The sequence below is a fragment of the Rhineura floridana genome, chromosome 2 (genome assembly GCF_030035675.1).
Source record: "Rhineura floridana isolate rRhiFlo1 chromosome 2, rRhiFlo1.hap2, whole genome shotgun sequence".
Classification (NCBI taxonomy): Eukaryota; Metazoa; Chordata; class Lepidosauria; order Squamata; family Rhineuridae; genus Rhineura; species Rhineura floridana.
This window is the reverse complement of record NC_084481.1, coordinates 79,658,989-79,682,675: the sequence shown is the minus strand read 5'-3', so window position 1 is coordinate 79,682,675 and position 23,687 is coordinate 79,658,989. Positions and strand designations below refer to the sequence as shown.

General features: G+C 40.7%; 1 protein-coding gene across 8 annotated transcripts in view; it reads left to right on the top strand.

Moving 5' to 3' along the window:
- Nucleotides 1-23,687, top strand: part of KALRN (kalirin RhoGEF kinase) — an 872,788-nt gene that overhangs the window by 456,775 nt on the left and 392,326 nt on the right. For all 8 annotated transcript variants that reach the window (XM_061609058.1, XM_061609049.1, XM_061609051.1 and 5 more), the window contains 3 exons: nt 4,094-4,285; nt 18,467-18,598; nt 23,427-23,657. In XM_061609058.1, the coding sequence (XP_061465042.1) occupies nt 4,094-4,285; nt 18,467-18,598; nt 23,427-23,657 (555 nt within the window). The remainder of the gene's footprint in view (nt 1-4,093; nt 4,286-18,466; nt 18,599-23,426; nt 23,658-23,687) is intronic.

The following is a 23,687-nucleotide window of genomic DNA, read 5'->3' as shown; positions in this document are numbered from 1 at the left end:
TTTACATTACTAGCATGTGTGCTAGTAATGTCCATGACTGAGCCCCAGTCCCTGTGGGGTCTTATTCCAATTACCTCTCCTTTTGCTGTAACAAAATGGGGGGGGGGACTGCTTAAATAAAATGTCATTATATGCAGTTCTTTAACCATTTTCTCCTACTCCTTATTCTCAGCACACTTTTTTTTCAAACGCACTTCTTTTCCATCAGCTTTACCATAGACTATACATATTGGGTCCAACTGTCCGTTTCATTGCCATCACTGTTTAATATAAACTCCTAGCACATAGCTACAAGTTTTTCTTTTCTCCTTTCAAATAGCTGGTGTCATAAAATCTGGTAGTTAAGGCAAAATTATTACAATAATAAAAATCATAGGAAATATGTACTATTAATTGTGTGGTGTCGGGTTTAGACCTCCTGGAACCAGAAAACCTCAGATTTAATCCCCCCCCCTTTAAGGTAACAATCTTCATGGCTGCAAAGATGTTAAAAACACACTAAAATAAAAAGTGTGTTACTTTATGTATTAAATATATGTGATGCATGTGGCAAAAATAAGAAAAAAAGAGGAATGTTTAAATCCAAATTCATTAGAGGTTTTAAATCTCAAAATTTCAGTGTACTTGCACATCTGATGAAATGGGATGTGGTCAACAAAAGTTTATGCCATAATACATTTGTTAGCCTTTAAGCTGTCACAAAACTGTTGCTTTTTGCGCGAGCTGATGCTTTCTACATTTTGTCATTCAGAATAAGAATTTATCAAGAAGTCACTGAATACATGCTATAGGTATGCTAGATGGTGCATCCTGAAGTAGATATAAAAGTAAACAAATAATAGTTTCTCCAATTGGGACTATTTGTTTCTTAGATTTAACCCAAGTAGCTCACTTGTACATGAGCTCCCTTGATACATCAGCACACACACAGTTATGGGTTAACAACAGTCACCTCCCTGTTCCCCATCTCCCTCCTGATAAGTGCCAGTGGCAGCTAGTGTTGCAGTATCTCTCCACTGTATGAGGGGCTTTTTGGCCATCTGCAGCTTATGATATATTTCCAATGTTGTCCAGGAGATTGGCCAGTTGTCTTTCTGGATGGGGTTGCACTTCCTCTGAAAGAGAAGGTTCAGAGTTTGGTGATGCTCCTGGATCCATCTTTGTCACAGGAGACTCAGATAACCTCAGTGGTTAGGAGTGCTTTTTACCAGCTACCAGTCTGGCCACGGGGATTCATGCATTGGTAACCTTAAGAGTCGATTATTGCAATGTGCTCTACGTGGGGCTACCCTTGGGCTTGGTCCCCAGCTGATGCAAAATGCCGTGGCTAGACTGTTCATGGGACAGACTATTGCCAGCACATAAGTTGTGCTTGCAAGCTAGCACTGGCTGCCCATACACTACCAGATCAGATTTAAGGTTCTTGTATTAATTTACAAGGCCCTTAACAACTTGGGTCCAGAATATCTCAAGGACTACCTGATTGCTTATATCCCTACCTGATTACTGAAGCCTTTAGGGGAATCGCTGTTAGTGGTTCCCCATATCTCAGATGCACTGCTCATATCCACCAGGAGCTATGTGTTCACTATTGTGGGCCCAATTATATGAAATTCCCTTCCAGTTGAGGTCAGACAGGCCGCCCTCCCTGTTGAACCTCTGGTGCTTACTGAAGACTTTTTTCCTTTTCCTTTTTTTTCTGGATAGTCCCTCAAAGTAATAAAATCTGGAGAGCACAAGACTAATGTCTTAATCCCATAACTTTTTAAGTGGTATAGAAGCTTGGAGGAAAGGGCACAAGTATTAAAGATCTGTGTCCTCTTTCTCCCTAAGATTCTCCCAGAGGTTGACAGCATTGTGATGGGTTCCTTCTGAGTGACAGAAGAAGGGACCTCTTGGCCTTTCTCCTTTCCTAATAATGGAGCTTCTTCAGAACTGTTTTTCTATGGGGAAGCACCAAGTGTACCCCCATTCATACGCCAATAAAGGATGTTTATGAAATTCTCCCCACTGGGATTTCAGCGTTTTGACTTGCCCAATATTGTTTCCATAGTGCCACCAATGATCTGTCATTCTTCCAGTTTTGGATTTTCAGACAGCTGTGTGTCCGCTGTTTTCTGCAATTTTCAGTTTTTGGTATCTTTCCTCCTTCATCCCCCTCACAGGTTACCGTTATGCATCAGTACACGTGCATTGATTAAATCACAGTGGGAGAGGGGAAGATAATTCTGATCACATCAACATTCTTTTTTGTGCTGTGTTTTATTCAACATGCATAGGCAGTGGTGGTCGTCAGTAATCTGCATGGAATGAAAAGAATAAAACTGTGTATGTGCTGATTCCAAAATTAATTTTAGAAAATTTCCACATTAAACTAGAAGACATATGAAGCAGAGCAGAACAAGACCACGGAATGTGAATAGGATGAGGGAAGACAGCTCATTCCTAACCCTAAACACCTGTGCTAAGTGCATAGTCTGCATTGTTGAATGGTGGGCTGTTTCCACCTGGCACAGTCTGTTGCATACTTGCTGCATCAGATCCAAAATGTGGATTGCTGTTGCTAAATTGGGGCAACTGATTTCAAATCCCAGCTGAACTCATTCAGAGCTTTCAGTGTCACTGCCAGATCCCCATTGGTAAAATAAGCATAGTGAGAAAATATATTTCCTCTGGCTGTTGTGATAAATTAGCTAAATATTGTATAGTACTGTTTACAATAAGAAGTGCAATTTTTTTATAGAACAGTGTTGGTATTCTTTAAAAAAATGGAATTGTTCTTTTATTAAACCTGTGCAGTATTTATGCCTATATATTAATATTTCTCATTAAAACTGAAAACTGGCTTTAAAGTATATTCGGTGATCTTATTAATCTAATTACTTTTCTAAACCAAGCTGCATTGCCCTTTTTAAATGGGTACAAATCACACTGATTGCTGATCTATATTTGAATATCTCAGTGCACATGCTGATTATTCTAATTGAAGCTATTCATAACTGCTTCACCAAATTTGGTTTATACTTTGTATGTGACCCCTTCAAAGGGTGAGTCATGACTTCAGAGAAATATGCAAAATTGTTTTCCATCATGGCTCCATCAGCCCACCCGTTGTCAAGGAACTAATTGTCGAAAACAAGGGCAAGTTGCACTCTCTCCCTAGTGTTATAATGCATAGGAAACACATTACCCTCTAATGACATCTTTCTGAAATAATATCTTACCATTTGTCATTTCCATACACTGTACTCTTTATTTTATGCCAAGACAATATGCACTTAAATTAAAGTCTGCATCGGGCCACATGCAGTTACTTAGTTAAAGACACTGCCAAGGGAATCAGGGTCTTGAAGAGATCATATGAGAACAAGTGGTTGTTCTTCATTAGAGTTTCTACAATTGCTGGGTACAGTTTAAAGACTGCAACATCAAAACATAAAAGGGTTTCTGCAGAAAAACATGGCCTCATGCTAATGTTTTTCAAAACTTCACGGAGTCTTCTGCTTCTCCAACTTAGATGGATTGGTTGTGTGTGTGTGTGTGTGTGTGTGTGTGCGCACGCGCGTGCATGTACACAAGCACACACACACACACACCTCTCCGGTAGTGATCCTTTGTCGTAAGAACTTCAGAAGAGATCTGATTGTTCAGACCAGAAACCCATCTAGTCCAACATCCTGTTCCTGCACATAGATGCTTACAGGAAGCCCCAAAACAGGACATGAGCCCAGTAGCACTCTCCCATCCATGATCCCCAGCAACTGGTATTCAGAGGAATTCTGCCTCTGATACTGGAGGTAATATATAGCCCTTGTTACTAGTAGCCATTGATAGCCTTAGCCACCAGGATTTTATCTAATCCCTTTTTAAAACTATTAAAGTTGGTGGCCATCATTACATCATCTGCAGAATGAAGTGGTACAATCCAGAAATAAGAACAGCACCATATGATTCTGTTAATAACTTGGCTTGGTTCTCAGATCCTCTGAAATGCTGCTTGTTCTCTCTCCTACCCTTCCTAATCCTTTTTAAAATATATATATTATAAGGTTGTAAAGAAGTAATTCCTACTTTATATATTTTTTCTCCTCAGAATGCCTACGTGAATATAAATCGCATCATGTCAGTTGCATCCAGGCTTTCAGAGGCTGGCCATTATGCATCACAACAAATTAAACAGATCTCTACCCAGCTAGATCAAGAATGGAAGAGCTTTGCTGCAGCACTGGATGAGCGCAGCACCATACTGGCCATGTCTGCTGTGTTTCACCAGAAGGCTGAACAGGTGTGTAATTTTAAATCAGTCACTTGAATCTCTTGCTTCTGGGTTGCTTTGAGGGTTTTTTACCGGTTTAGATCATTATCAATGCCATTAATACAATACAATTGGTATATCTTGGCTCTTTTCTTGCTGACTTACTACAAATAGGCATTGATGATGAGTTCGGTAATGAGGTATTGCAGCCTGCAACTTGTCCCTGGTTGAATAAATTTTAGAAAGTTAAAATTGGTCACACAAAAGCCTACCTATTGGGTTGGTAGGGTTTTGAATAATAGAGAATACTGACTAGGAGTCTCTATAGAAGAGGGAGTGAGATTTGCCTCCCATGTTCTGATTACATGGGAATTAGCACAAAATTTCCAAAAGATACATTCCTTTCCATTGTACTATGTGACCAGAATTAATTTTCTAAATTAATGCCCCTTCAATTAAGAAAAAGTCTGTGCATGTGCTTTGAGAAAGGATTGTTTTCCCTAGAACTCATTGAGTGTCCTGCCCGAGCAACCTGAAGTCAGTCACAAATGAGGAACTGTGTTTTTCTTTAATAGGTTTATTAAAAGATTTCTATTTAGAGCGCTTCATGAATCAGCTTATAGGTTACACAGGGTTCAGCATCATCACTAGTCTAGATTAGACATTACTACACTGCACTCAAAAGTTGTTGCAGCAACTAGACATGCCCCATCACCCAGCTTGGTGATGTATTTGGTGATGGGTAGAGGAGGTGTGTCAGGTGGGGTGGCAACTGTTTGACTGGGCTGAGCCTCCTTGTGGGTACCTGGAGCTTCAGGGGCGGAACTGTCATTGTCCGGAGTGAGAGAGTTTTCAGAGTCCTGTGCTGCTGGCAGCTCAACATAGGAAGCATCAGTCCATTCAAAGTCCTCCTCCTCCTCTGACGTCTCGCTGCTCCACCCCCAGTCTGCCGGCTCATGACATTGAGTTTGCAATAAAAACTAATTTGTAGCACCTACAGTTTCTTACTTCCTCTTTCCCCCCCAATAGCTATTGATTGACCTGTCCACAAATGTGTCTAAATGTATTTTAAAGCTGTCTAAACCCTAAAGATGCAGTACAACCATTTATATGGGTGATCCCAAGTTTTTATCATGTTTTATTGTACATAGGGTTGGGGAGAATTCCAGTGCCATCCCATTTCACTTGCTCATAACCATGCATCAATAGCAGATTAAGCCACGTAATCAACAAAATGAACTGTGCATGGAACTGTACTGTATTACAAGTAGGGATGTATGAATATGCCTCGATCCATTCTGATATTCATTTGCACTGTTATTTTGCATTCCACTGCAATTGGTTTATTTTGCACAAATCTTTGTTCCATTTGTCATTCGCTGATGTGGAAATGTTTGTGGGTTTTTTACATACACATTTTTACATAGCATGCAATAGACATGCATATCTTAGCCATCAGCAGATATAGTCAAATCATTTACCTTCTCTGTATGCTCCCTTTCAAAATTATAAACTTTCAGAAGGATAAGCCTGTTAGTCTTTTGCAGCAAAACCAACAAAGAGCCTTGTAACACCTTAAAGACAAAATTAATGAAGTGGCTAATGATCCATCACAAAGCAATCTATTGATGCAAACCTAACCATATCTGTTCAGAAGTAAGTCCTATTTAATTCAGTGGGGCTTACTCTCAGTTAAATGGTGCTGGGATTACAGTGTCACATTACCTTGATTTCACAGTTCAGTATAAATTGTCCTATATCATTTCCCTCACTGCTTAAATTGCCAGGGAGGGACATTTTGGTTATAAATGGGGAGAAAAGGAATTTTAATTTTAAAACAAGGATTTAGGGTGATCAAAAATAGGCAGTCAAATACAAGTCATTTTCTCCATGAACCCAAAGAGGCTAGGACTTCGTATAAGGAGCAGACATAAAATCCCCGGGTAACAAAAGATATCACTTCTCCCTATGTGAACAATAATGAGTGATGCATTGCATTGGTTTTTAAAATTCATAACAGGGAGCAAAATAAAGCTGAAATCCTAACTCCAGAAATGCAAACAACACTCCAGAAACATGAAAAAACAAGACACACCTTAAAAACAAGACATACCTATATACATAAATTAATATGTAAATAGTGTATATTGCAAAGCAATTTGTGTATCTATTTGCATATAATATGTGCATGTTCATTGTAGAAAATTAAGCCAAATAGCTTTCACAGCAAGAGACAGTCGAATGAGTAGACAGAGTAAAATCCTCTTGATATTTTTGACCGATTCCTTGGCATTCCTGCCTGTGAGGTGGTCCAAGGGCTGCCTCTTTCTTCTTTTAAACTGCTTAGAGCAGCTCTGTGGCCGTGTGGTAAAGTATCTGTTTTAAAATGCACCCAGGAAGTGGCTATATGCCATCACGTGCAGTCACTTTCTGGGGAATCATATGAAGAATTGTACTTATAGGGGCTGTCATCTTTTTTTCTGTACAATGTCCCTGATAGCCTTAACAAGGACATTGTACAGAAATGTCTCTGGGTACTTTTTTATTGTTGTTCCTTGTTCTTTTTCTTTATATTCCTTGCACTTATCCTTTAAAAAATTTCTTCAGATGTACCTATTCTGTTTTGTTGGTAATTAATTATGGATTGTTATGATTGATTTTAAAAAATAAAATAAACAGAAAACAACCAGACAATAGCTGTTTCCGTTCCTTCTGTACTCTGGTTTTTTTAAATGCTTCTTTTAAATGCTTTAAGGGATTTGTACTTTTTGACTAATGTCTCTTTATTTCACAATATTATGTTCAGATATTCATTTTTGTCTAGCTTATCTGATTGGGCCAAGCATTCTCTATTCTTTTTCTGTTTCATTTTTGTAGCATATAATGTGTATTAGTTGTTTCTGGTAGTCTAAGAAAAGTTTGGCAGTCTTTTATTCTAAAAAATCCTTGTTGATGTTTTCTGGCATTCTCATTTGTGTTGTTTTGGGCCCATTCTATTCTTGGATGAACCTTTACAACTAGCATTCAAGATTGAGTTCTAGGGCCAAAGTAAATGGACAAAGTAATTATTTGCATGAAACCTCACAGCTTTAGACTGAATTCTTCAACTATTTAGCCTGCAAAATCTTAAGAAGTCAAGTGCTGCATAAATCTACTCTGTTACCATCCTCCTTACCACATTATAGTTCAAACTTAAAATGCACTAATTACTGTGCTACATAAATGTTATGTAGAGCCATGCCTCTTCATATAATTTTTTTGTTTTCATATAAAGAAGCTTTTATTTGTTAACAAGGGGGATTAATTAATGGACCTTTAGTCTGGCTCAGCAGGGCAGTTTTACTATTCTTATCTTGTATTCTTATCTTGTATTACACTAAGGCTGCCGCCCTATGCATTCTTATTTGGGAGTTAATCTAATTGAAATCAGGATATACTACTAAGTGATCATGCATAGGTTCAGACTGCACTTTAAATAAACAAACTAATAAAGGTCAAATGTTCTAGCTAGGATTCTTTAGGATAAAGTCTGGCTTCTGGAACTTGGTCTCAACAATAAAGTTCATTGCACTTCTGAAAGCTGTTCAGGATCAGACTCTCATATGGCCCCAAAGTGCAATGAGTCTGTACTTTATAGCTGGCCCTTGAAACCCACTTAAAATTACTCCACATCCTGGTTATTCCCATGTGATAACCCATTTCTAGGGGGCAGTTCCACATGCAGTTTGATTGTGCTAGCACAGAAATCTTGTGGCTTTTTCTCTACTGCAATTTGTATTACCCTTTTAGACTACTTTCCATTATTTCTGGAGTATTGTGTTAGAATGGATTATAACCCTTGTTGTTTGCCACCTTGAGCACATTAGGAGGAGGATAAACAATAATAATGAACAAATAAATTTTGTTAAAATAAAGTTATGTATTGGCAAGGAGAATATATTGCCAAATGTCATGGAAATACATTCTATGGATATAGCATATCGCCGCTTATTTAAAGCAGCTTCCACAGGCCAGCTGTAATAGCGCAATTATGTTCAAAATCCACACTGTGTTTGTCTTCATATCTGCCGGTCTCATCCCCATATGCATTGTGTGTGGTAATTTCAAAGCTTGCACAGTGGGTGCAGTCCCTCATCACTTAATCCGTACTTGTTAAGTGGCAGTTTCATGGGCTTCTGTTTCTAGTGAGTCATGGGCAGAGATGTTGGGTTCAGGCACTTTCCTGGACATCAGATGGAAATACAAAGAGGGGAAGGCCCAAACTGTTTTAAGCATTGAGAGGTCAGCTGTATTAAGGAATCAGCCAAATTAGCATGACTAGTTTTTAAAGCTTCCTTTCACTTGTGAAAGAAAGCAGCAGAAAAGCACAATATCTGTTTGTCAGAAGAAAGACTGATGGACAGTTATCAGAGTCTTCTAGGACAGGGATTAGAGTGGATAGGGGAATTTGAGTGGAATTTGCTACTCATTTGGATTAAGAGAGGCATGAGTGGGAAGAGAGCACTGGTATGGAGCCAGTAAACTCTCAGTGCCTGGGTGGGGTGGGGTGTAATTATGTGACTGGGCTTGCAGTTAATCAGCTGGAAGCCTGGAACCAGTCTGCTCTGGTTCTTCTAGCTAGTGACATATCCTGTTGACTCATTGTCTTATAATTTAGAAAATAGAATTCCCTAGTGTACTATGAAAATTAAGGCAGGAGCTAAACAGTAATTCCCAGGAAATGGTTTCCGTAAAATAGAGTTTTTGTTAAACTTTTATACTGTGTTCCTAAGCATGTTTACTCAGAAGTAAGTCCAACTGAGCTCAACGAGACTTACTTTCTGTTTAAGTATGCTTATAATTGCAGTCTTGGTATTGTGAATGTCTTAATCCCATTATGTTACGTCCCTTTCTCTGTTAATGAAATTATCTTCTGTATTTCACTTATGCTTTTTTCTCATGTGTTTTTGAACCTCCATCCCTGACTTCTTTCTTTCACCCAGGAACCTTTGTGGAATACTCATTTCTAACTCTTGCTAAGATGGTTCATATTTTAAAACCTACAACGTATCTTACAGGGCCTGATGTTTGCAAACACACAAATAGCATTTACAAACTGTCTCACCTACAATTATCTGAGTCAGAAGTAGGCAGACTGAACCCTTGGGAAGCCCTTCATAAAGATTCTTCATTCTTCTTTATGGTCATAGCTGAAAAAAGGTTGCTTTAAAGTCATCCCCAAAGAAAAATTATTTTGAATGCCGAAAACAAAGTTCTTTTGAATGCACTGCCTTCTGACTGACATGCAATGATTTGGAAACAAACAAATAAACAAATCAGAGTTTTTGCTTTGCAGGGGGCTAAATATATGGATATGTACTGGCTGGTTTTTCCTGTGGAAGATGAAAAATATTCTTGCTCAAGCAACAGAAAATTTATGAACATGCTTTATACTGAGCCGGACAGTTCTATCTAGCTCAGTATTGTCTGCTTGTATTGGCAGCAACCGTCCAATGATTCTGATGGAAAGTCCTTTTAAGATCCTTTTAAGATGAAGATGTGGAGCAGGGTATGGTTAACGCATCATTGTGGAAGGAAGTAGTTCCAGCCACCTTGAAAGAGGCTGTGATTTGACCGCTCCTGAAAAAACCCACCCTGGACCCATTAGTTTGTGACAACTACCGACCGGTCACAAATACCCCCTTTTTAGGGAAGGTGATCGAGAGGGTTGTGGTGCAGCAATTGCAAGTACACTTGGATGAAACAGATTATCTTGACCCATCCCAGTCTGGGTTCAGGCCTGGTTATGCGACTGAATCGGCCTTGGTCATCCTGATGGATGACCTTTATCAGGAGAAGGACAGGGGGAGTGCGACCCTGTTATTCTTACTTGATCTCTCATTGGCTTTTGATACCATTGACCATGGTATCCTTCTGGGCGGACTTGGTGAGATGGGTATTGGAGGCACTGTTTTACGGTGGTTCCGATCCTATCTCCAGAGTTGTACTCAGAGAATAGCATTGTGACTGTCTTTTGCCCCTCTGGCAGTTGCGCTGTGGGTTGCCGCAGGGTACCATCTTGTCCCCCATGCTGTTTATCATCTATATAAAGCCCTTGGGAGTGGTTATCAGGAGCTTTGGGGTGAGGTGTCAGCAGTATGCTGATGATACCCAGCTCTACTTCTCTGTTACATCTGAACCGGGAGAGGCTGTGCTGCACTGGACTTGGTGGTGGGCTGGATGAGGGCCAATAAACTGAGTCTGAATCCTAGCAAGACAGAGACACTGTGGGTTGGTGGTTCCTGAGTTCGGATGATTGGTCAGTTGCCTGCTTTGGATGGGGTCGTACTCCCTCTGAAAGAGCAGGTCCGTAGTCTGGGGGTGCTCCTGGATGTATCTTTGTCGCTAGAGGCCCAGGTGACCTCCATGGCTAGGAGTGCCTTTTACCAGCTTCAGCTGGTAAGACAGCTGCGGCTGTTTCTGGACCGGGATAGCCTGAACATTGTTGTCCACACCCTGGTAACCTCCAGGCTGAATTACTGTAATGCGCTCTATGTGGGGATGCCCTTGAGTTTGGTCCGGACATTGCAGCTGGTGTAAAATGCGGCAGTGCCACTGCTCACTGGGGCAGGGTATCACCAACATGTCATCCCGCTGCTGAAATAATTGCACTGGATGCCCATTTGCTACCAGGCCAAGTTCAAAGTTCTAGTTCTGGTGTACAAAGCCCTATACAGCTCGGGACCAGGATACCTAAAAGACCGTCTTACCCCTTATATACCCAGTTGATCACTGTGCTCTGTAGGTGAGGGCCTCCTGCAGATACCATCTTATCAGGAGGTCTGTTCTGCACAACATTGGAAATGGACCTCTAGTCTGGTGGCACCTATCCTGTGGAATTCCCTCCCCTTAAATATTAGACAGGCACCATCTCTGTTATCTTTTTGGCACCTATTGAAGACCTTCCTCTTTCAACAAGCCTTTTAAGTTGAGACCTTATCCCAGTCTATGTCTGTGCTGGAATTGCTTTTTTAAATGTTTTAAAAACTTTTTTTAAAACCAATGTTTTTAACCTTTTTTTAAAAAAAGCCTTGAAAGCTTTTTTAAAAAAAGTTTTTAAATGTGTTTTGTTTTAATGTATTTTAAAGTCTGTTTTTATGATGTTTAAAGTGTTTTTAGTGTTTTTGTTTGCTACCCTGGGCTCCTGCTGGGAGGAAGGGCGGGATAATAATCAAATGATAAATATATAAATAAATAAACAAACTGAAATTGGGATTTTCTTCATATGCATGATGTGCTCTGAAACTGAGCTGCTGACTCTCCCTATCAAGGAGCATCAAGGAACCACTAAATTAATCTTCCAAAAGAGGGCAAGGTAATCATCCTGTAGCAGTTTCCCCCCAGTGGGCATCTTGGCTTTACTTTGCTTCCTGTAAGGACCACAATTGTTATCAGCTATGTTTTGTCCTCTGCAAAATTTGTCAGATAAAAAATGTGAGGGAGTGTAATTGGGAATAGAAATAAGGATGTCCCCTCACTTGATTGTATTTGTACTTCTGGTTGTGAATCTGAGTAGAAAACATTTTTGTTACACTATAATACTTATTAATAAATTGTTTTCTTTTTAAAGAAGGTATAAGAATATCCAAATGAGAGGGCCCAGGTTTCTTTGTCTTTTTATATGTAATTTTTAGAGTCCAGCTTCTTCTGCATTACCTCATTAATTAGGCTGCAAGATTTTTGGGAATAGGGATTCATCTCTCATACATCAATCCGGGTACCAAACAATAATAAACAGGTGTACTGGCTATACATAACATGAGACTGCAGCTCCCAAAGGGTTTATAGAGCTAGTTGTGCAGAAAAAGTCATAGACATGGGTTCTGGTGACTGACATGGAAAATTTACTATCTCGATATATTATTTCACTGACACACATTGTGCCAAATGCAGTTCCCTTTTGCATCCTCTGCACCCCTTTTTGCACACACTGCTTTGGATGCAGGAGTTTCCTGTTACTGCTCACTCTCTCCCCATTGGGAACCCTACCGTGAGTGGAAAGCATATTTGCCTCAGCCAGGATTGTATCCTAGGAGAGAATTTATGCTGCTGGCACTTTCTCCTAAACTTTCTCTGTTCTCTCTTTCAAATTGTCTTGCCATCAGAGGTGATCTTCCCTGATCCACACAATCGTTAGCATACACACACTTCTGCTTATGAAGCTAAGGAGACACACAGCAAGCACTGATGCAAGAGTGAACCCCAGAGTGAACCCTTCACCCCAGCCACTGGGACCATCCCTAAGGGTCTGGGGCAAATCCCATTGTGTAGGCCCTTCATTACCTTCATCTATTCTTTGCCTTCTCTTCATAGTGATGGTGGTTGCAGTGGTGGGCACTTCTACCCCCCCCGCTTACTTTTTGTTGTTGTCTTCCTGCCACTTTCACAGTAGCAGCCTCTCTGTGCTGGGTTACATTTTTTCCCTTTTCCTGCTCCTTTAGCAGCAGCCATGCCGACAAGGCCCTCAGCCTCTTTCCTCACTGTCTTGTTTTAGGAGGAGAAGAAGTGGAGAGACTCTTTGTGTCTGGCCAGGTAGTGGAGTTCTGGACCCCAATACCAGGCACAAGCCAACCCCCAAAGCATCCACCCTTATTCACCACCCATGATGGCTCTGCCTAGCCCCACACTTTAAAGCAGCCCTGCTTCTCAGAACACCAGGAGATTAGGGAGTTGCTCTTTATCAGCCTTTAAAAATTTGAAAAGGCCTGGAAGGCTCCCAGGCTGATCTCTCTGATTCTATGGTGGGACAGTAGAGTTCGTAGGCCTGCTCAGTGCACTGAGGAGAAGGGGAATTAAATGTTATAGTGCAACACGTTTGCAATAAAAATTAAGCCAAAATGTGGTGTGGAGTGGAGAAGAGTGGAGAAAAAAAGTAAAGATGTCAGATGTTTTCCCTCCAAGAGTAATTCTCCCCTTCCTCCCAGGTTGCTTCTTTCTCTTGGCTCCTCAGAAGCACCAAGCAGTTTTCTTTGCTGAAAAAGGCAATTGTTGTTGTTTACAAGGAGTTGTTGTTTTTACATGTGGAAGTACTCCTCAAAAACGAATAGTAGCAGTAAGACCCAACCATATCTCGTGGTGATTGCTCTGCTGTCCTGTCTTTTCTATGCCCAAAATCTGAAGGGTTTTTTGAGTCCAAAGTGAAATGGAAGCAGCATCGGGAAACATAGTACAAGGGCTGTTTTTGGTGATGTTGTGTAGATGCCCTGTAAAAAAGCGAGTGAATGGAGTGTGGCTATTGCAGAGTAAATATCTCATCTGGAAACACCCTTTGCAGGTATAGCTAGAGAGCATGCATTGTTCTAACACCTCGAAGGACAAATGCTTTGTGCTGCAGGAGTGTCAAGAAACTGTGGTTTCCCCCTACCCATTTTGTCCTTTGGCTTAACTGCCAGAATCCTTAGACACCCAAGTTTGGAAATCCCATGGGCAAATACTGAGAAGCATGCAATGTAAAACTGTTCTTTTGGTGATCAGTAGGTGGGGATCCTTTCCAGGATGTGAAATGCAAAATTTTAGTGGGCAAACCCCATTGATGTCATAGGTTTTGGTTTACATCTTTTATCCATGTTATCTCAAACATTGTGGCCTCTTAAAATCATCCGCGGAAGAATGTGAAAATATAATTAACTGTGGGTGGCAGTCTGGCCTACCATTTCAAATTGTATTTAAAAGCCTTTTTATATCTTCAAAAGGAATAGTTCCAGTTAACAGAATAAATAGATATATAGGCAAATATTTTGAATGGCACTCTGTATCCATCAACAGTTGCAGCATTCATAACTGCCATTCCATAATACTTGTGAATTCTTTATGTACGGTTGGAGGTTTTTAAAGAGTTAATAAAGAGGCAAAACCACCAGATCATGTGTTTATCCCTATATTGCTGTACAGTACTATAATGATAAGCTTTTAAATATCTGGCATTTTAGTAACAGTAGTTATTAACTGTATCTGGCCTGCCTTCTGGGTATACACCCTAAAAGGTGGGTGACCCAATTCTATTAATCTCTATTAATTCTGCAGTCTTGTTTACATAGCAAAGAAAACAAGGAACCATTAGGCTTCTAGCTTCTTGCATAGCAAATACTTCTCATGTTCTCCTACCTGCTGTGATGTCAGGGCACAGCTATGCTGTCCTCAGTGCTGCAATTCACCCTTTTTAAAAGGATCTAGAAATTGGTGTTGGTTTTAAAGGTCTACATGTTATTATGGGCTATTCCTAGAAATTATGTTTTGCAGTGTTAGGTATGCTGAATTAAGTATACCGGCACACTACACAGGGACAGCACTCGTTGCTGAATTGCTGCTAGTCCAAATGAATAGCAGTTATTAGTATGACTGCCTATAGCACCAACCTCCTTTTAGGCACCTTTTCTGGAGGCACAGTTCTTCCCAGTTCTGGTTTGATACCATCACCACTGGTCCCTGAGGAAAGTGCATGTTGGAAATCAAACCCTTTAAAAAAATTATTTTACAGTAGTATTTGTACAAGTATTGCTAAAACCGACCTCTGTATATGGTGTTTATTGATCTGACTAAGGCCTTTGATACTGTAAATCGAACTGCTCCCTGGACCATCCTTCTGAAAATTGGATGCCCTGATAAATTTGTGAATATTTTGGAACTCCTCCATGACAACATGACGGCAACAATTTTGGATAACAATGGCTCTCAAAGTGGGATCAGGCATCAAACAGAGATGTGTCATTGCTCAGACCTTATTTGCTACTTTCATCGCCATGATTCTACACCTTGTTGAGGGGAAACTTCCCACTGGTGTGGAAAACATAACGAACGCTTTTTAATCTCAGTAGGCTGAAAGCAAAAAGTAAGGTAATTACAACCTCTGTCATAGAACTTCAATATGCTGATGATAATGTAGTCTCCGCACATTCAGAGGAAGATCTTCAAACTATCCTAAATGTCTTTGCAGAAGCATATGAAAAGCTTGGCCTCTCGCTTAACATCAAAACCCCCAAAGTGCTTCATTAGCAAGTGCAAACCAATCCCTCTGTAGCACCATCAATCCAGCTTAATGGTGTGATGCTGGAGAATGTCGATCACTTTCCTTATATTGGCAGCCATCTCTCTGTGAAAGCTGACATCGACACTGAAATTCAGCATCGTCTGAGCTCTGCGAGTGCCGCATTCTCCCGAATGAAGCGTAGAGTGTTCAAGGATCGGGATATTCTCAGGGAGACCAAAATGCTTATTTACAAAGCCATTGTACTACCGACCTTACTGTACGTCTGTGGAACATGGACCATCTATAAATGCCACTCCCAACTTCTTGAAAGATTCCACCAACGCTGCCTCTGGAAAATTCTGCAAATTACTTGGGAAGATAGGCGGACTAATGTTAGCGTATTGGAAGAAGCAAAGACCACCAGTGTTGAAACAATGATCCTCCAACGTCAGCTTCGCTGGACCGGCCATGTTGTTTGAATGCCTGATCACCGTCTTCCAAAGCAGCTCCTTTACTCCCAACCTAAGGATGGAAAATGGAATATCGGTGGACAGCAAAAGAGGTTTAAAGATGTTCTCAAAGCTAATCTAAAAAAATGTACGTGAGCATCGAGAACTGGGAAGTCTTGGCCCATGAGTGTCCCAATTGGAGGTTGGCCATTATCAATGGTGCTATGGACTTTGAAGAAGCACGAGTACAGGGCGAAGGGGACAAACGAGCTAAGCGGAAGGCATGTCATGCAAATCCTCATTGCGACCATCTTCCATCTGGAAACCTATGTCTTCACTGTGGGAGGCTGTGTGGATCCAGAATTGGCCTCCACAGTCACTTACAGACCCACTGTTAAAGACCTTACCCTGGAAGACCATCTTACTCAGCCACGAGTGATCGCCAATGAATGAATGTTGTGCTAAAGTGGTTTCTTATCCTAAAGCGAATGTGGCATGACACAGGCGGAGCTATGCTTATGACTTGCTATAATTGTCTTAAAATGTGCTAATGAGTTTATGTTGGGGAGGACTTTGCCCTAATGTGGGGCTGATATGTGGTTAGCCATAGTGGCCTTCATGTCATTTCCAGGCCCCTCATTCATTTCCAGGCCCCTCATTTTATGACTTTCTTGATACAAATAGCAAACTTAACAGGTAAGTTTGTGACAGGAACTCTTCAACTAGTAATGGGTGTGACACTTAGAGGAAACATTCCCTCAGCAAGTATAGGTGGAACACTTCGAAGGTGGATAAAAAGCTGGGGATACTGAGAGGTTTTTGTATTACTCAAATGAGGTGGTGTAGCTAGTGTATACTTAGCTGTTTTTTTTATCTGATGGATTTTTATTCTCCTTAAGCACAGCAGAATGAGTAAGAGAAAGGGGAAAATTAGAAGGGAGTAATGAGGTGGTATTAAGTGTGCACAGAATTAGCCAAAGGTGTGGCATGTGAGTGTGTTAAAAGGTACATCAGTGTGTCATGTTCAATTTGAACAAACCAAACAGCAAACAAGAGTACTTTGTCTTCAGAGAAGGCAAGGGCAGGATAAGCTTAGTAAGCTTTCCAAAGGTATGCAGGCAGCATGGACTTGGAATTTGCAAGCCAACTGAGCGATTTCAACTTATTAGCATTTACTAATTAGCAGCCTTTTCACCAAAACTCGTAACTCTTTCAGTGAAAACTCTAATCAAATTTCCACCACAAATGTTAGCATCTGGGCATCCCCAATTCATTAAGAGGGTATAAATAGTTTATGTGTAGACTTTACATCATTTGTGTTTGATAACTTGCCTGTGGGTGATCTGAGAAGCTCAGGGATTGTACAGTTTCCTTATTCTCAAGGGTCTTGAATTTCTCTGGGCTTACCCACTTTCCTATGGAGTCAAATAGTCACCCTTTTGGGGTGTTTGCTTAGCGCTGTATGAGTTCAATAAAGTGTCCATCATGTGGATAAAGATGGATAGATAGAATGTAAAGCCTTTTGAAATTGAAATAGTAGTATGATTGTATTAAGCCATGCCCCCCCAATAGCCATAAAGTGCTATGCCTCCCCATGGCAGCTCCCCCACCCCAATATTATGAGAGCTCTTGGAGAAAAAGTAAATGTTCGTGGTGGCTAATTCAATTCCAGACCAAGCTGTGGAGAGATTTCCGATCACTAAGATGTTTTTGGAAACCAGAGGGTGGCTTAGCCTTGCTGCTTTAATTATGGTCTAGGGTGACCATATGCAAAGCTGGGCAGAGCTGTGGTATCTTTAATAGCTGTGGTTCATCATAGAATGATGAGGAAAACTGAATCTTTTGGGTTTTCCCCCTTTACACTGCTTTTAAAGGGAGCTGCTGTTGCTTATTGCTGCTGAAGTGGTTGTTTGGCCTTGATTTAGGATAGTAGTTCTAAGATGTAGCACAGCTCACAGTCCATTTCAAGATGTAAAGTACTCTGCATATCACCCTGCTCGTTGTGTGAAGTTAGTGGATCATAGGTTTATCACTCTAGTTCAGGGGTTACCAACCTGGCACCCTCCGGAACCATAGCACTTGTGAAGACCTTCATTGGCACCTCCAGGGGAAGGGGGAAGAAGAATCAGCAGTGACTGTACTCTCTCTAATTTTGTGTTATGCCACGATCCCCACAACAGCCATGAAGTATGCCACCCCATGGCAGCCATTTGTGTTATACCACACCCCCATGACAGCCATTTTGTGACTGGCACTGTCTGCACTCTCTCAACATTCCAGATGTGCCCACTGGTCCAAAAAAGTTGGCGTCCTGCTGTAGTTCTTAAAGCATTTGTATTCAGTTTAGCCTAACACTTCTATTCGGTGCTATCATAGGCTCTAAAAAGGTACTATAGGCATGCTCAAGGAGTTACAGCACATGTGCTCAAGTTGGCTATACAGCTTTCTTTTCTTAAAAAAACAGCCACCTCTATTCTGTTACTTTTGATACTTAGGGAGCTATCCCAAACCACTGCAGCACTGGCAGATCAGACAGTTGCTGACTGATGATCATAAGCACAGAGCCCTCTTGAGTACAGAAATTCTGTGTATCCTGGTTTCTTGTTTTGTTTGTTTGTCTGTCTCACTCTATTTTTGATGTGCTATGATGTATAGTACTTCTTCATGGCTCACCTGATTATTATTATTTTTAAGTCCCCTCTTGCTGCTAGCTTTCTGTTTGTTGCATTCCTGTAACATCACTTTTTGGAATTTCAGTTCCTTTCTGGTGTAGATGCCTGGTGCAAAATGTGCAGTGAAGGAGGCCTTCCATCAGAAATGCAAGACCTTGAACTGGCCATCCATCATCATCAATCCCTTTATGAACAGGTCACCCAAGCCTACACAGAGGTGAGTGTTTCCAGAGCAGACTTTAATAACCACTAGCAGATTAGACAGTGAAAATTAATAAAGATTGTTGGATATGCATTTGTGGTGCAGAGGTGTTATTAGCTGAATAATCTGTACGACACATTTATCTGGCTTTTCATTTCCATGCTGATGTGACTGCTTAAGCAGCTTAACTAATGAATCTTTTGTAAGCAGACTAACAGTGCAGTTCTCTACAGTCCAATCCAGAATTGTCTACACATTGTCTTTCTCCCTAGAAAGTGTTTTATACGATTGCAGCTTGAGCATAATTATTAGGGAGTAAGCCCACTGTAAACAATGGAACCGAGTTAACATGCTTAGGATTGTACTGTAAATTAAGTACCAAGGTTTGGGATTCTAACAGCAATTAAGTGAACCTGAGGTAGGATCACAGCACAGCATGACAGTTAGCATGTCACAAACAGATAGCATAAAATAAAGGCCAGACTAGATGTGATGTTTGTTATATAGTTCACCCTTGCATAGCTTTTTTAAAAAAAATAAATACCCTGGGTGTGGTGGGGGAGTCAGATCAGGATAATGGGTTGGGGGGAGGAGAGTTTTGCCTTTGTTTTGGTCCTGATCAGAATCCCCACCCCCACCCCAGACACACACACACTGCTATTCATATCAGGGGAGAGCAGGATGTGGGGGGCAGAATTTGGTGAATTCCAATCAGAACTGTGATAGGGGCAAAAAGGTTAAAGCCCCCACAGTCTTGATCTGGCTCATCCCACACTGGCTGTTTCTTTTTTTAAAAAATATACAAAAAGATGAACTATGAGACAAACATAATGTCTGCTTTAAGTCACATCTGAAATAGTCCTCAACGTTCGCTGGTCCATCACTTCCTAAGATATTATGGACAACGTCACACCACTGATGGCTGACCACCCCTTCTTTCATTATTGAAGTGAGGATTATTCTACAGTTTTCTTGTTTGTTACATTGCTTGGTGAGTTTGAATAATGTGCAAGCAGAGGGAGGTAGAATTCCCAGATGATCATGCATATTAACTCCTGTTTCCTTAATTACTCTGCTAGTGCTGTGTATGTTTGACCAACTCTTATGGTCTTTTCTCAATATAATGAGTGAACATCTTGTAACTCTATGTAGGTTGTATTAATCTTAGGGAAAGAAACAAAGGACTTCTCAATATGTATGTAATACAATATAAATCAAATTGATTGGTATGGTGCACAGGAATTTCCCATGGCCTGCTTGAAGTTCAACCCTTGCTGGAATTTAGTGAAGGCTGAGTAAATTGGTTTCTTCTGACGCAGTCACCTAACCCATGTATTATCATGGTGATCCTAGCTGCCTGCAATGCTGGATCACACAGTAAGAGAAACTGTGAGCTGTTAGAGGGCTGCCACTGTTGTATTCTGTTGTAAATATAATCCATAGCTAGAACTGTATGTGACCTATCCAGAAAGAAAACTCCAAACTGTATTTTGCTGAAGTCCAAATACCATGCTGAGAATAATTTGCACAGAATTGATGGAATGAAAGATGAGGGAGATACTAATTTGGTTGGTGAGAGTTGAGGGAGCAGAAAGTATTAGTCATGTCAAGGGACAGGAAAGTACTCCCTGATCTCTGAAAAGCCCAGACCAACACACTTCCATGTTTCTTTCATCTCCATGAGGGCTAGAAAAATGGTTTTGTGTTTAGAGAGAGTGCATAGAAAGTTGGGTACAAGTATAACTGCAACTTCTTGTGTCACAACTTCCAATAAATCTTAAACCATCAACCTGTGGATGTCAGACTGGATTTGCTTTTATTTGGGGGGAAAAACCCTATACTGCCAACATCTTTAAAATATGGTGATGAATCAATCATAAAATAACATCAATGAAACAAATACAGAACACATCATAAATCAATAGATCAGATTAGTATGTCATAGTACATCAATAAAGCTAGATCACCACTTGAGGAAGGCCTGGGTGAACAAGTAAGTTTTAAGTAGCGGCCTAAATGCCAATAATTATTGCCTGTGGAGGTGCCTCCCTCATGTTTATTGGAAGCACATTCCTAAGAGCAGGTGCTGCCATATTAAAGGCCCTAGCCTTAGTGGACATAGGATGAGACTTGGGAGGGTATGGCACTACCAGGAGTGTCTCTCCTAAGGATCAAAGTGACCAGGCAGGGGTATACAAAGCAAGATGTTGTCTGAGGTAATCTGGGCCCAAGTTGTTCCGGGCTTTATATGTCCATAGCAAGACCTTACATTTGGCCTGGTAGCATATTGGCAGCCAGTACAGTTATTTCAGCACAGGTGTTACATGCTGTCGACAGGGCACTATCAACCTGGCTGCTGTATTCTGCACTAGCTGCAGCTTCCAGACCAACCTTAAGGGCACATTGCACTAATCCAATCTGCAGTTTCCCAGTGCCTAAATTGCTGTAGCTAAGCTGTCCTGATCCAGGAACAGCCATGGCTGTTGCACCCGCTGAAGCAGGCAGAAGGTGTTCCTAGCCTCTGGGCCCCCAGGAACAGAGAGGGCTCCAGGAGCACCCCCAAGCAATGTATCTGCTCCTTCAGAGCAAAAAGGGCACCTGTCCAATTTCTTGGATATAGGAACTGCTCATCCAGAGAGCCTCCATCTCTGTACAGTGTATGAGCCCTCATCCAGACTCCCACTGTGCCCAGGCACCAGTCCAGTTCCTGCACAACCACAGATGTTAGAGAGAAAGAGTTGGGTGACATCAGTGTACAGATGACACTGTGCTCCAAATTCGCTAATGACCACTCCCAACAGCTTCACAGAGATGTTAAATAGCATTGGGGATACAGTTATGTCCTATGGAACCCCATAGCATAACTGCTAGAGGGCTGAGCCAGAGCACTCTCCACTGCTTCTGTCTGGAACTCACCCTTCAGCTAGGAATGGAACTACTTGAAAACAGTGTCCCAATCCAAAACTGGCCCAGGAGGATACTATGGTCAAGGATGTCAAAAGTTGCATACAGATCAGGAGCAAGGTCACATTCATGTTGTCTCTTTCATGTTGATAAAGATCACCCATCTGGATGACCAAGGCTCATTCAGTCCTGAATCCTGTGCACTGCTACCCAGAGCTCTACAGGGAGACTAGCTACACCAACAATAAAGCCACTTTAGCTGATTATTGTAAAGTTGACAATGTTGTACTTTGACCTAAGCAACTTGGATTCTACTCCTTCTTGTCTGTGCTGGCAATGAATGAGCATCAGGTTACTCCAGTACTGCTTCTGCCTTGCCTCACCCCATCCTCAATTTACTAGGAGCTGGGTCAGATGTTCCTTTGTGAAGAAGTAAATAGAAATGCATGACTTGCCTTTTAAAATATACTCATTTACCTCTTCTCTTTCAGTGCTTTTTCAGAATGTGCTAGAATCAGTCATAAGCAGTGATATGCCATCAAAGTTTGTTAATTTACCCAATTTGCAGCATATGAGTGTATTTTGAGACAAGCCCTCTTCCTTCTGAACATGGCCGATCACAATTTAAATTGTGATTGTTAAAACCTTATGTGCATATTTTGTGTGTGTGTAGTCTGTATTCCTCAGTCTAGGTTTATTCATCAGTCTAGGCTATAAAGAAGGCAGCTGCTGTGTTGGTGGTGGCTCAGTGCATCTTAGTTTATTCTGGAAATTAGGAAAGTCTTTTTAAATGGGTATATAATTTATAGAGCATAATTTCTCACTTATGCCCCAAGTGCAGGGATATATCTTATACATGCAGGTTTTACCAAACCAAACCATGAGTTGACTGCTGAAAAAACAAAACAAAATTAATAAAAGGCATTATATGAATTTTCAAAATAAAATAAACAATCTCTAAGCAAAAGCACATGAGCGTTCCCTAGAGTGAACCAATTTAGAATTTCTGGGTAAAAGTAAACTCTTTTCAGTGTTCACTGATGATAATTTGTAAATTAGCAACACAGTTACAATTTGAACTGAGGGAAGGGAGCCTGAGTTGTATAGTTCCTTTTTGAACTTATGATATGATGCACACTGCAAAGCTGCTCTGTAAGTGTATTTGACCTTGAACAATCCTTGACAAATGCAAAGCATTCACACAAAAGAGATTTATTTTTAATTCCTAAAGGGAGCACTGGAAGTCTTAAGCGGCAGCTAGCTGCTTACTTTTTTAAACAATTTATTTCTTTCAGAACCCATTTATTCCTTGAGAGAGACATTGAGGACTCAGATAATTCATTTTTTTTCTTGGTGTTTCTATAATACCTATAATAAAAACATAATCAGGACAAAATTTTCCTTAAACTGAAGAAAAGCTATTAAACCAAGTTTAGGTTCCCATGTAGTTGTTCAAAATAAAGTAGTAAATACTATGTGGAGTAAAATACTAAGGGAAGTTCTAATTTCCTAGCATATTTTCACAACAGGCTTGAAGGAAAATATTTTACATATACTCTTGGGTGCAATCCTGCTCTATTGCATTGATGTAAACTAAAGGCAATTCCATTTTTCCACATACAATTTTCACCAACATTACAGCTGAGAACATCCCCTTTTATAGACAAATAAAGAACAAAATTGTAACACTGAAAAGCATTCATCTTTGTTTTCCTAAGATAAAAGTGAAGTTTGTGAATTGCATGTCTGAATCTCAGCAATAAAATATCCAGTTATCTTCTGAGTCTGCAGTTCCTGCTGAATTTCACATGGAAAGCAAAAAAACTAAAATGCCCCCATTGAATTATGTTTGCATTTTAAAAGGATGCATAGAACAAAATTATCTGGACAATTTTATAATATCCATGCTTGATAGGCTTTCTCTCTTTTAATCTTATAGGTAAGCCAGGACGGAAAGGCTTTGCTGGATGTCCTACAGCGTCCCTTGAGTCCTGGGAACTCAGAATCTCTCACTGCCACAGCTAATTATTCCAAGGCTGTTCATCAGGTGTTGGATGTGGTCCATGAAGTCTTACATCACCAACGGCGCTTGGAGAGCATCTGGCAGCACAGGAAGGTCCGGTTACATCAGAGGCTTCAACTTTGTGTTTTCCAGCAAGATGTTCAGCAGGTAATGTCATTTCTTAGGCATGTGAAACTG